Below are 14,809 nucleotides of genomic sequence, written 5' to 3'. Positions count from 1 at the left end.
CAGCTTAATCAGCTTAGGAAAAAAAGACGGAGAAGTGATGCTCACCAGTCTGTCACTGCTATAACTAATCTCAGGGACCATCCTCTTATTAATTGTTTATCGCTGATAGACCATGAAATGAACAATTAGATTGGAACATCAATACATTTCACACTTTGATGCTGATGTGGAATACCAAGCGAAGTGAATCCTAATACAGACGGTAGCATTATTATGCAAACATTAAGCACCACTTTATTGTGTTTTTCTCTATTTTTTCTACAAGGCCAACATTTAGCATTTAGTCTCACATTTCCCTCACAGATTTGTTGTTCATGGATTATTTGGCATATGGTCTGTTGTCTTGTGAAACTGTGTACAAATTTTCATGTTCTTGTTAGTGTTTGTCAGTGTTCTTGTTAGTATCGTCTCATTTTTCACCGCTGCCGTATTGAAGCTGCAAATGCGACAAAGTCAGAACAGCCCTTGATTCCTCAAGAAACAGTTGCAGCATAATGTAAGGTAGTAATTTGAGTCTCTAAACACAATAAAAAGACGATTTGGGAGCAACTTAATGATGGATGGACTACCTAGCTGTATCACAAACAAATGCCAGTGGAATTAAAAACAGTTCCTCAGTTATAGTGAGCTACATAATGAACAACGTTTCCAGTGTGTGAACATTAGAGGCGCACAGAGACATCAACAGAATTATATGTCTCTGTATTTGTATTCGGGCAGAAGACGAAGTGGGAGTGGTTTATACCAAAAGGCAATGCACTTTTTGTTTCTACAAAGCAATGATTGAATATTAGCATATATTAATGCTGAAACATATTCCACATCCTCATGCTTTAATTTTTATCTATCTCTCTCTTTCTTTATTTTTAGATAAACTAAGTTTAAGAATTCTCTGAAGCCCACCACCAATACTTCTTTTTAATGGGAGGATATTGAAAAATCAGACAGTGAAAGAAAAACAATTTAATTGGAAAAAAAAAAAAATCTGCTTTGTTTTGGAAATATGAATTCTATGTACAACTATGTAAAAATATCCTTCAGCTGAAGGGAATGATCTTGGTGCATTAAATCACTGATTGATTGAGGTAGATTGAACTTTTTTTAAATTATTGCGAGTTAATCATGACTTTTTCGAATAATAACACGCAGTTATTGGGTAGAAGAAATATCTTTTTCCATATTCCATATTTTGGATTTGGGTACCACCCTGATATGTAAGATTAAGGGATCACTTTTATGATTTTTAACATTACCTCACTGTTTTTCATTGATTGACATTTTATAGTACACTTGTAAATAGAGGAAGGCTCTCTTCACCACCGTCGTCATCCTAAATTCTCAAACATATTATAATATATTATACTGTATTGTTTATGTAGAGGCAGAGCAATATATTGGTCAGCTGATATTATTGGTTTGATACTGGCCTATCACAGCAACATCATTCTATATCGGGATCATAATGCTGAATGTTTTTAGTTATTTTAGTTTTCTCTTGGGCAGTTTTATGTATATCATAGATATACACATCATAGGTCAACAATATACTATGGAGCCTGGCCATATAGGGGTCTGTGCAAAGAAGTTAAAATAGGTTCATGCTCTTCATGTTCTAGAAAGTTGGACCGTATTGGTCAGTCTGCAGTTGTCGCAGGGTTTTTGTTAACAACCATTTAAGTTCGTACAGCAGTATATGCTTCTTAATGACGCCATGCTCTCTGTACCTCTCTCAGCATCGCATCGCTTCAGTCAGATAATTATTTATTACTCTCTTGTCCACTGTGACATGCATATACAGGAAGCTGCATTGACCTGCGTTAAGTGCTGTTTGTTGAGGCATCAATCTGCCACACGTAAACAGGGTAACAGGAGGTCAGGAAAATATTATCCTTTGTTGCATTAACTTTGTCAGTGTAATGACTGTTTGTTGTTAAAGCAGTTCGTCAGTAATGATCAGGAAGCTGATTTGCTGTTTAAATTAGCATTTTAGAGAATGCTGCTGTTGGTTTGCTGCCTGTCATAAGCGCTTGGTAAACTGCTAATATATCTGTACTTGTGATTTTTTTAATAATTGTGAAAATTCACAGTTTACTACCAAATGCAATAATTAGAGGTCTAATGGGTGATAATCCTGCATCAGCAGCCGAGCTATTTAAGGACATAAATACAGTCTGTGTGTGTGTTATACAAAGAGTATGGAGTAATGGTGTACATGATGTGCCCAATATCTTGTAACTTGTTTTTATGTGGCACTCAAGTGAACAAGTCCTCTCTGTGTGTCTCTGTAGGCCTGTATGGTGTCAGGAACACTGAGCTGTGATAAAAACAGCTCACCACAAGAACGTCTGGGCTCAGCAGGAAGTACCTCCATATCTACTTCCAGGTCAACCTCAGACGTCATGTGGACCAGATGCCTGCTCTTCGTCTCGACCTTGTTTGCTCCCATCGCCATTGGTAAGACACAAGGCCACACACACACACAGAGCACAGAACTAAACACATACTGACATCCAGAACAGCGAAAAGGAACACAGACCCAGGATGTGTTTTTAAGGCTGCTTTCAGCGGTGCTGCTTTGTTGGACTGAGTTTTTAAATATTTTTCAGTACATATAATAGGTTGGACAAAATGTGAGAAACACATGTGGGCGGGTTACTTGCAAGTCAATCGCTCATAACATATTACTCATTGAAAAAGTAATTACATTCCAGCTCCAGGGTTGCAACTCAGTCAAACATCTTCTGAATCTCACTCATGCAGAAACAGAAAATGAGACATTGTGGTTGAACATGAAGAACATTAACAACTAACTAACCGTTAGCCCCGAAACTACACGCAACACTCCTGTCACAGTGAGGCTGCACGGGGGGTCCTTGCCATTTTTAACGGAAGTTTTAATTTGACATGTCGGTGTTAAATAATAAAATGAAAGATGGTTGAATTCCATTTAGCTGCTTTCAGTTTCAGGGTCCTGGTATTGTGCATGCTGGCTCACTGCCACAGTGTCATGACTTAGGAGGACACTTGAATGAAACAGAGATAGGCAATATTTTAAAAAGAATTTTAAAAAAATAAGACAAATACAAAATACTTTGATACTGGGCCTCCAAAATCAACTAAATAGAGGAGTTCCTTGTATTAGCTTTAAAATACATTTTTAAATGTTGTTTTACTTTAAAGAAGACACATATTTATATCCGGGTTTAAACTGTAGAAAAAAAATGTACAACAATGAACATAATCACAGTCTTTGTCTAAATGTAAGTGAATCATGTGACCTGTTGGGTCCAGACACATGCTCATTATTTCATTTGTGTTCCTCATGACCAATAGCTTGAGGAAAGAAGCCATGCGTTCATATTTTTACATGCAGTGACTGACTACAAAAGTTTGATTCCTCATGTTCAGATTTATATTACCAGCATAGAAGTACACATTGAAGAAATGACTATACTGTATCCACCCACACACACCCAAGCACTTGCTATTAACACTACAGCTGCAAAACCAAGGAAACACTTAACTCACTTACTCTTGTTCATTTATACTGATCCTCTGTCTTATTGCAGAGCACATTTGTATCTTTCTCTCAGTTCCCTCACGCACGCGCACACACACACACACACACACACACACACACACACACACACACACACACACACACACACACACACACAGTGCAGATGCAGCCCCAGTAGGTTGTCTGTATGTTTCCTCTTCTCCCCTGTGATGGTGGGCTTTGAAGACTCCTAGAGGGAGCTCTGGCCCACTTGGACTTAATCCTATTAATGGCTGCTGTCAATCACACTGTTGTGAGGAAAAACTGCCACACACGTGCAAACACACACACCCACACACACACTCACACACACACACACACACACACACACACACACTCACAAGTATGTACTTGTTCACATGCTGCTGACATGCATGGGCTCAGATGATAAATGCTGAAATACTGTACACCCACATGGACACAGATCCTTATTAAAAACACACACACGTAAACACACTCGAGCACACACACACACACACACACACACACAGGAAGTGCTCACAGGCAGCCACTCAGACACAAACACCAAGGGCTTTGCTTTAACACCGAGAGATGAGTTTCAGTCAAAGGTATTTGCATCAATGTCTAAAGAATAAGTCGACATATGCAAATCATGCTGTTTATACTTAGCAAGGATTAGTTGAAACAAAGACAGTTTAGCTTGAGGACACGCAGCAGCGAGCACTCCATCTCTTCCACCGAACTGTGTCTTGTCATTATTTCAGGGTTATGTGAATACAAATAAAAGAGAATAGGAAAACATGGACTTTGGAACAGAAATCACAGAAAAAAATGCACTTTTCTGGGGTTTAGCTCGTATTTATGGCATGAACAGTATTTAACCTGACAGGTTGGACTTGTTGATCATGTTGGAAAATGCTTTGATTGTACATATTAAGACAAACTGAGACAAATACACAGGGATGTAACAATACCAAAAATTCATGGTACAATAATGACTGATAAAAAGTCTCCCATCTCTTATTAAATAATAAATCCGATGTGTACAGCATTTTTTGTTTGTATAAAATATTAAAATTTGATTTTCCTTTTACCTTAAGGTACATTTTCCTTCCTTCTTTAATAAAATAAAAGTAGTCAGCTGTGACCTCAATGTGCAAAAATTGTCATGAATTATCTTTGGCAATGAATGTTTGAATTATATATGTACAACTCCAAAACAAAAACAATGCAGCAGTCAGTAGCAGTTGTTTTTATAAAATAAGACAATAAGAAACTAAAATAATAACCATTAATTACATGGTAGATATTGTCACAGTCTGGTATTGTACATTTCTTTAATCACAGTATCACGATATTTGATATATTAGTCACATCCCATGTCACAGTGTTAAAGGAAAGGCTATTATTTTTCTATACAAAAGACAACAACCAATATAGTGATAGTCCTTTCCTCGATACTGTCTGTCCCTCTGTGACATTCCCCACATACTGCTGCTATATATTCCTACTTAAAAACATATCCGTTTGATAATAGGTCTTGAAGTAGCTGGGGATTGTATTTTGTTTTAGAAAATGTTACTCAAGCAGGATAGAGCAGTTCATTTGTTAATTTTTTGCTGTAGGGTTGTCACAGTATCAGATTTTCACTACACGATTAACATGGCCAAAAGAATTCATGCTGTATGATAATTAATGATAATAACATTATCATATATAGAGAAAATTTAAAAAACTTTTCTGGCAAATGAATAAATTATACTTAAAATACAAATTTAAGGAGGTAGCAAGAGAGTTTGTAACCATAATCGTATAAACAATATGTTGAAGAGCTTTAGGATACATATCATGCCATAAATTATTTAAACAATATTGTCACAAGTGTACATTTTATTTTTGAAATATCATGGTTATCATTGTTAATAAATTGTATGTACAGTAAATCACAACACCCCTACAGTGGAGTAATACATTCAAAATGAAGTACAATGGCCATGATCATCCTAATAAAGACACTTGTCACCCGTGGCAACGAAGGAGCTCATTTATGTGTTTTACCGTAATAGTTTTTTGGACAATGATAGGAAAACCATCTGCATCTGAGCAATATTCATTTATTGAGGCAGCTTTTTTGTCATAAACCTTTTCAGTAGTCCCAGGGGAAGTGCGTCTCTGACCAAAAGATCAACCCCAGTAAAACAGCATAGGAGCTGGAGAATGTGGATGGTTTTCTCATCATACATTAAGCCTCAGCTCCAGCAACTACAGCAAGCCTTTATTTGGTGAGCAGTGATCTGTATTCACAGGAAATAAATAGTTTTTGGACGACAATGGACCTGCATGAAAATGCTATATCAGGCTCTGGCTACACAGCCAAGTTAGTGCGATCAATTCATCGTTGGTTTTTTTTTTTTTTTTTTTTTTTTTTTTTTTTTTTTTCTTTTTCAAGGGATTTATGGCAGGAAGAAAAACACAGAATATTGTAAGCTGAACGCTTTAGAACATCTTTGCACTTTAAAAATGCGTTGTTTTTGCTCTAACCCAGAAGACCCACATTTCCGACACCAGCACCGGCCAAACGGTTTGGCAGTTCGAGTGAGAGATCACCTTTTAAATCTCTCTCCTCTTCCCTCTCCTTCTCCTTCTTTCCATCTATCCACCTCTTTCGCCACTCTCTTGTTCTTGGCCCAAATGTAAAAATCGATATCCTTTTGTTTCAGCCCCCTGAGGCAATGAGAGTGTCTGAATAAGATTGTCTGTACTGTCCATGGCTGCCAAGTTTCTGTCACCGCTTACACAACTAATGACAGACACATTAACATGCACTTGCCAGCTCGCACATTATTGCATGTTTGCAAAGATGGAGAGCTAAACATTGGCACGTACTGTATGCGTATGTGTGTATCATGTGTCTTTATTAAGAGGTGTCATGTGACAGCACATGCTTGTTTGGAAAGAAGTGACAGAAATATGTTCAGAGTAAGTCCTTCGGTGGCAGGTTAAACACAGTGCAGCTTTATAGGTGTGGCTGCTGATATAAATAAATGAATTGAAAGGTGAGAGACGAGACAGGATGGCATGTGCAAGTCAGAGTATTAATTGTTCCTTATGAAGGCAGAGTGGCTTTTACACTGTAAAAAAAAAAAGTTGAAAAAACTCATAATTTCAAGTTCAACTGCCTTCACTAGATTATTTAGTCTTGAATCAAACTCCAATTCTTAAATTTTGAAATTAAATTGAAAGGGTTGCAAATTCTTATAATAGCACTTTCCTTAATTGGTCAATGGTAACACCAACAATCAATGAATGTATTAATCCTTATTTTAAAAATAAATAAAATAAACATTTGCTTATACCAAACAACACCAAATGCTTTATTCCCTCTGACATCGTAACATAGTGTATGAAACATATAAAGATGTAAAGGCCTACATATTAAACACATATACATGAAAATCAGATAACATGCAGAGTGCGCTTATAAAAATAATCTAGTTATAGTTAAGATTTTTATTTGGTAGTAGATCAATTAAATTTTATTTGATCGATCAAATTCTTAATGACTGATTAATCGATCATTGATTAATTGTTATCATCCCTAAAACTAAACAGCTGAGATTTTGTTGAGATAATGTACTTTCCTTATTTAGATAAAATGGAATTGTTTTAGAAATCCCCCAAAATTTGTATTTCAGAAATTAATCACAGTGAGCAGTGAACCTGATTCATCATTATTTGGGTGTTTGAAAATGAAATGGTTGCAAGTGGAAATATTGAATTATCATTTCACTGAGATTACTTACTCACATACTTACTTGTTGAAATACAACTTTCTGGGGATTCAGCTTTATCTTAATAAGAAAAGTAAATTATTGCAACAAAACTGTTCGTTGATAAAACTTAAAGAGTTTGAGATGAGCTCTGCATTACGTTTACATTTTTATAGTGTATTTGTAATACAGATAGAGCCCTTATTTGAATTGTGTGTGAGAGCGTGTGTTTGTGTCATAATGCTCTCTTTATGCCCACTGGGGACCCTGTAAGGCAACACTGTAAGACATCTGAGCCAACGCCAGTCTAGACAGCTGCCTGACAATACTGCGTATTGATCCACTCACGCTTCAATTAACCCTCTCTTCAAAATTTACATTCACGCTCGTGAAGGCGGACATGATGCAGCCATTGAAAAACTAATAAACTAACACTCATATTAACACAATAATGACCCACTGCCCTAAGCTCTCGCCTCTTACACTCACAGAAAGTCCCGCAAACCTTGCGCTGCTGAGACACACACCTTATCTGAATGTGTGCTTAAGGTCTAATCAGAGCCTCTAGTGATGTATGTGTGTGTGTGTCTTCATTAGGGAGGACATTTTCTGTAAATGTCACTTATATATCAGTCTTATCTCGAAGCTAGTGCCTGCCATTATCAAAGTAGTGCCCTCAGGTAGCAGCCTAACACAGATATTGGCTACACTGGCTATGAATTTCAGCCTCCACATGTCATCACTCAGAGCATTTGTATGCATACGTGTTTGCGCGTGTGTGTGTTTGTGCTTGTGTGTGATGTGGTGAAGGGCAGTATTAAGCAGAGCCCGGGCAGAGTGTCATTGAGCTCATTCAGATTCTTTGCAGCATTCGTGTAACCATGACGCTCCTCCAGCCAATGAGAGAGCCAAGGGAGGGAGGACAGGGTTGCTATGGTTATCGTGACAGGGAGAGCGAGGAAGGTGGTGCTGTGTCTCGTTTTTTCAGGGATGTTGTAGGTAGTCGCTGCTCGCTGTGTGTGTTCGTACGTGCACATGCATACACACATGCATAGAAATGATTTGGAAGGCCTTGACAGGATGTGTTCTTCAATAAACACAAAAGTGACACAGAACAACAAGGAGTCACAATCACCGGGCCTGCAGCCACCAACTTCAGACGCAGATTTAATATATTTTATTTGTTTGTTCAACAGGGACAATGCACATTATGTATATTGCAGCAGATATAGCTAAAACTCTCAGATGAGGTCCTTTGGCAGGGGTAGCCAGTGACATGCTTACATGAAGCTGTGCAAAATAAAATCTAAATTACAATCACAGTAGGGCGAGGAGATGACAACGCCAAACAACACAAGTGAACACCTGAGCTGATAACCTATCTATCAAGGGATGATGAGCCGATGCACCCGGGGACCGCTGCTGTCTCTCAAGAACAGAGAATAACAACATCCAACCTGTAGCACAACAACCAAACTCCCTGGGAACATCCAGCCCCACACCATCAATATCACAGCACCCAACTCTAATCACAAGACAATATGTATCCAGAGTGTTAATTAAAGGATAAGGACACGTAAAACGGCAACAAATGTGTGGTGTACACATTTGTTATGTTGAAGTCAGTCAGTGCAGGTACCAATCCTTTTTTTGATGACAGTGGAGTTTTGTGGCACAGGAGCTATATTAGGCTCTGACTACATGGACAATAATTGTTAGCAGGATAATCAGTCAATCGATCAAATGATTGTATAACACCTTTCATTTAGATTAGAGCAATTCAAAGTACTTAACAGATGACTGAAAGAACAAGTGTAGACTGTAATAGAGTTAAAAAAAAGATTAAAAATGTTAAAATTTATTCAAATAGACTGAAAATCAATGGTAATAATAAGAAAATAGAGTCAGATAAAACCAATAATAATAATAACTAGAACTGCAAGCAGTTATGAACGGGGGCCAAGCCTCCCCGCGCGACCCGGTCCCAGCGGCCCTCGGAACCCGCCGCCGCGGGCCCCGAGGGACGCGGGGCTCGGGGCGATCGCGGGGACGCGCGCCGTCGTCCGAGCTGCGGCATTCATGACCAATCATTAGGTAACTTTGCGGTCGGCCTCAAGAGGGAACTCACATCATGCACAGCGAATTTAGGACGTCTCTGAGCAACGTTTGGGAAACCTGATGTTTTTGGGTTTGTAGCGCCCCCTATTGGCTGATCTGCACCAAATTTGGCACAGCGGCTGTGGATGACCTCTGGAACGAGCATGTTAAGTTTGAAGTCAAAAGACTTTAGTTTGACCTAAATATGACACAACATGCGTTTTTTGAGCTAGCCAAAAAATCGTTCGGTTATAATTAGCGCATTTTTTGGTGTGCAACAATTCTTTTGATAACTTTTCGTCAGACACGTCTAGACATCGTATGTGCAAAGTTTGGCGCAGATGGCGCTTAAACTGTAGGAGGAGTTCGAAAAAGTAGGTTTTGGACATGTGGCGACTTAGCGACGGCAATTTTCGGCAAAAGTGGGCGTGGCCTACGTCAGAAAATCCAGCGCTATTCAGGGAACACGGCAATATGAGATTTTTCAACGTCTCATTTAAAATGTGGAAGTTATAGGCAAAAATGCGTTATAGCGCCACCTAGTTGGGTTTGTAGCGCCCCCTATTGGCCGATCCGCACCAAATTTGGCACCGAGTCTGTGGATGACCTCTGGAACGAGCGTGTTAAGTTTGAAGTCAAAAGACTTTAGTTTGACCGAAATATGACACAACATGCGTTTTTTGAGCTAGCCAAAAAATCGTTCGGTTATAATTAGCGAATTTTTTGTCGTTCAACGATTCCTTTGATAACTTTAGATCAGACACGTCTAGACATCGTATGTGCAAAGTTTGGCGCAGATGGCGCTTAAACTGTAGGAGGAGTTCGAAAAAGTAGGTTTCGGACATGTGGCAACTTAGCGACGGGAATTTTCGGCGAAAGTGGGCGGGGCCTACGTCAGAAAATCCAGCGCTATTCGGGGAATACGGCAATGTAAGAATTTTCAACGTGTCATTTAAAATGTGGAAGTTATAGGCAAAAATGCGTTATAGCGCCCCCTAGTGGAGCACAAACGCGATTTTCGGCAGGCGGGATCTGAGTCCTATTCTACATGTACCCATAAAATTTCAAAACCCTAAGTATTATACTTTGGCAGAAATTAATTTTTTTTGTTTATCTTGTAATAAGCCCCGCCCACATTGACCTGTCATGACCCCCTTGAAGATATGGCCTCAGGACCAGCCCTACGTTGTACGGACCAAATTTCGTAGAAATCGGTGCAGCCGTTCTAGAGATATAAACTTCCCATATCTCTAGCGCCCCCTATGGGCCAACATTCGCCAAATTCAGCTCATAGGCTCCCAGTCTCATGCCAACCAAGGATCTCTGATTTGGCGTCGATAGCATTTACTTTGACCGAGATATGCAAGATTTTCCATTTTTAAGGCTAGCTACGGAAATTTGTTCGTTAATAATTTGCGGAATTTTCAACCCAAAAAAAATCTTTTGATAACTTTAGCTCAGGAGGAGCAGAAGAGTGCACAGGCCAATTTTCGTGCAGATCGGACAAAATCCCTAGGAGGAGTTCGAAAAAGTAGCTTTTCCAGTTTTCGCGATTTTGCGAAAAAATTATTTAGGCGGAAGTGGGCGTGGCCAATTACAAAGTGACTCAGCTCCATTCAAGGAATTGGTGGATGTAAGGTTTTTGAATGTGCGACATACGGTGTGGGAGTTATAGGCCAAAACGCGTTGTCCTTGCTTATAGCGCCCCCTGCAGGCGGATGTGTGCCGTTTTTTGCGTCTGAGGTCCCTGCGGGGGTCTGGGCCAGCCCTCAAATTTTCATCGTCCAAACTTGCACGGTTTAGGCTGCAGCATGAGTTTTATCAACGGAAGAATAAAAATAGAGGAAAATAATAAAAATCTGAACAATTACAATAGGGTTCCCAGCACCGCTGGTACTGGGAAACGCGTATGCTTGCATCCGCGTTCCCCAGTCCCCGCGGGCTTGGCCCCCTAAAAATAACAAATAATAGTTTAAAAAGACAAAACGAAATAAGATACCAGAATCCTGGTTTTGGTAGAAAGATAAAATAAAATAGGTCCAGCATTGTAGCCGGACATATATACTAATAACATAACACATGATTTAAACATATATGAGGGAGGTTGGCGTCAGTTTTAACAAATGATAATTGTAACACACTCAATGCCGAAACAAGCTAGAGTGATGACACCTACCCTGCATGTGCTCGGTAGGATTCTGTGTCTGCCTGTGGAAAAGGAGTGGGGTCATTTCACCTTGGGAGCAGTTTTCAACAAAAAAACTGATACCGAGGTATGAAAGGTTTTGGATGTACAGTATTTTTCTACTATCTGAAGTTTACAAGACTGTGAATTTAAACTCTCATAAATTTTACCTCTAGGTTAGTGGATAAAAATAAACATGAACAAACGATGCTAATATAGGTCGCTAGCCGATATACAAGATGTTATAGTGGCTGCAAGATCAGGAGCAATTCTAACACTGTATAATTGCCCCAGAGCCACATAGCCCAAAGTATGCACCCTTTTGACATATGTTCCTTTTAGAAACACATTTTACTAAATTTCAAATGTACAATTACTTTGAACTCAGTTCAAATGATGACATCTAAATACCACTGGAGTAGTTGCCTAGTCTTCTGCAATCTTTAAAAAACTCTTAAATAAAAAATCTTTAAAACATAATTAACATAATCAGCCTACAACAGAGATAATGAGATTATTTTGGGGTGTGCTTTTATTTGAGATACAGCAGATAGATATGACTTATTTTTTCAGTGTGTCCCTACATACAGTACATAAATACCTTTGTACAATAAAAAAAACAAAACAAAAAAAAAACATCAGTGTCACAATTATAGTTCTGACAGACCTTTTCACAGCAGACATTTTGCCACAGCAGGAAAGGTGCAGGTGTAAATGATAACATTAAAAATGTCTGCATTCTATTTAGATGTGCTACTTTCAGGATCCTGGTATTTTGCATGCTGGCTCGGTGTCATGGCTTACTGGGACACTTGATGGAAGTGAGCCATCCTTAACGAAATTTGTTTCACCTTTGCTTTTTCCCGCTATGACAAGCCAAAATGTCTGCTGTGAAAAAGTGTGATAGCAGCACCTGCTGTGAGGTGAGGCATCCCAGAAGCACAGCGGCACGCTCACATTCTATTGAAGCACATTTATTTATTTATTTTTTTATTTTTTTTGTGTTTGGCAGTGAGAGCTGTCTTTGAATTTGATGGCACAATGAAGAGCACGTGCCCTTCATATCCCATGCCTCTCTGCGCCACAGACGAGAACTGTGGTGCAGAAGCTGTTTCCCTTTGTGAGGAGTTCCAGACATTCAGCTTAATCAGTCAATGGCAACTTGATTGCTGTGAGGTCTTGCAGATGCTTCATCATCCAAGAAGCCTCATCAGTTCTACTCATTAAACCAGCAAGGGAGAAGGAAGTAAAGCAACAGTAGTAAGAAAGATCTGGGACAGATCAGTAGTCCCAGTCTCATTGGAATTAATGGTATGTTTCCTATTTCAGAGAAGGAAGAGTGAATGTATGCATCAAATTTGCAAACTCTGAGAATAATTAGGCATTGCCATCTTTGAATAATCTCTGCAGCGCTTAATGCCTGTTGAAATTGCCAGGCAATTACTCTCTATCTAAAGTGATGTCTAAAACTGCTAACTGCAAAACAGTAATTACCAAGTTGGTTCACTTGCGACAGTGGACATGCCCTTATGAAAAATCTTCTGTGATGCTATTGTTTTCGTATAGTGTGGATAATTAGTCTATATGACAAGGCTACAAATGCAGTTTTAGTTTAACACAATCTGTGCTTGTATAATTTAGGCCTCCAGTACACATGTTTAAAGACAGCCCTATAAATGTCCAGTATTCCAGAATTTTATCACGTAGAGGAGACAGTTATCAGTAAATCAAACGTCTTTGTACTAATGTTTGTGTGTCTGTGTGTCCAGCGTACGCCCGTGCCCCTATCCCTATGGCGGTGGTGCGCAGGGAGCTGTCCTGTGAGTCCTACCCCATCGAGCTGCGCTGCCCGGGCACAGACGTCATCATGATCGAGAGCGCCAACTACGGTCGCACCGATGACAAGATATGCGACTCAGACCCCGCCCAGATGGAGAACACGCGGTGCTACCTGCCCGATGCGTACAAGATCATGTCACTCAGGTCAGTGTGCAGCGTGTTCACGTGTGTGTGTGTGTGTGTGTGTGTGTGTGAATAGTACATAAGCATGTTAGAGTGTGAAAGCTAGTGCTGCCTCTTGTGTAGCAAGTTTCCCTCAAGTCTCCCATTTCGTGAGGAGTGGAGAACAAAATTGGACAACCACGGCGAAAGTAATTAATTCTGTGTATTGCTTTGTTAATTAAGTTTGTCCCATGACACACTTGGTGCAAAATGCACAAGGCTGACTCGTGGCACAAAGAGCTTTAGCCAAAACAGGAACACTCTGAATAGTTTTACTTATTTGTACAGCAGAAGAGGCAGGCGTCTCTCAGCCCCAGAGATCCCAACTACAGTACGTGTGCAGTGTCAACTGTTCATTTAATATTCATCCTGGTGAAGTATCAATGTCAAGTTCTGTATTACTCACACGTTAACCCACTTTCACAAAGTTGACAGCAAACAACAACGGCATAAAAACGACACAACAGTGCAGCACACCTGTCAGACAGAGTGTGATGGAGAAAAGGGAGAAATGTGACGGAAAATCTGTGTAACTGGTGAGCCCCACCCAGAACAGCTCTGCTGCTCTCAGCTCCTACATGCAGTACAATGCCATACAACTGCAGAACCTTATCAGACAATGGAAATTACTCAGGTAACACTTCCTCTACAGCTGGCCAGTGTGATAGCCTCCTCTCCTGACAGTGCTGTTAGGAGCACAGCGACTGAAGCTTTGAGCAGTGCTCTACAGAATTAGCAGTTTATCACCGAATGAGGGCTACAATATGCTTGGTTTTGTTCAATTGTATATCAAACCGTGGCCGGCGTGGGTACTTTGTGTGTGGAGTTTGCATCAGTTCCTTTGCCTGCCCGGGTTTCCTAAAGGTGTTCCGGCTTCTTCCCACTGTCCAAAGCAGGTTAGGTTAATTGCTGACTCTAAATTGCCCGTGAAAGTGTGAAAGTGAGTGTGAATTGTTGTTTGTCTGTATGCGTCAGCTCTGTGATGAACTGGCAGCCTGTTCGGGGTGAACCCTGCCTCTTGAACAATGTCAGCTGGGATCGGCTCCATCTCAATCCTTTGAAAGGATAAGCAGTTATAGATAAAGGATTATAAAACAATCCTGAGATGTTCACTTCACTGCCAACGAACCACGAAGACAAGGACCTCACAAATTAAGCACAAGACTCGATAGATTTAAGTTATGAGTCATAGTTTCATTAGTCACCCATTACGTGACTCTGATCAGATCTCTGCTG

The 14,809-nt window shown here is 39.8% G+C and overlaps 1 protein-coding gene across 8 annotated transcripts in view; it reads left to right on the top strand.

Annotated features, from left to right (window-relative positions):
- adgrl3.1 (adhesion G protein-coupled receptor L3.1) overlaps positions 1 to 14,809 on the top strand; it is a 168,201-nt gene that overhangs the window by 38,015 nt on the left and 115,377 nt on the right. For all 8 annotated transcript variants that reach the window (XM_084715465.1, XM_084715469.1, XM_084715462.1 and 5 more), the window contains exons 3-4: positions 2,289 to 2,454; positions 13,342 to 13,555. In XM_084715465.1, coding sequence (XP_084571591.1) covers positions 2,295 to 2,454; positions 13,342 to 13,555 — 374 coding nt within the window. In that variant the 5' untranslated portion in view covers positions 2,289 to 2,294. The remainder of the gene's footprint in view (positions 1 to 2,288; positions 2,455 to 13,341; positions 13,556 to 14,809) is intronic.

Source organism: Lutjanus erythropterus, chromosome 3 (assembly GCF_056507025.1).
Source record: "Lutjanus erythropterus isolate fLutEry1 chromosome 3, fLutEry1.hap2, whole genome shotgun sequence".
In the NCBI taxonomy this organism is placed as follows: domain Eukaryota; kingdom Metazoa; phylum Chordata; class Actinopteri; order Lutjaniformes; family Lutjanidae; genus Lutjanus; species Lutjanus erythropterus.
This window is presented reverse-complemented; position numbering and strand designations above follow the sequence as displayed.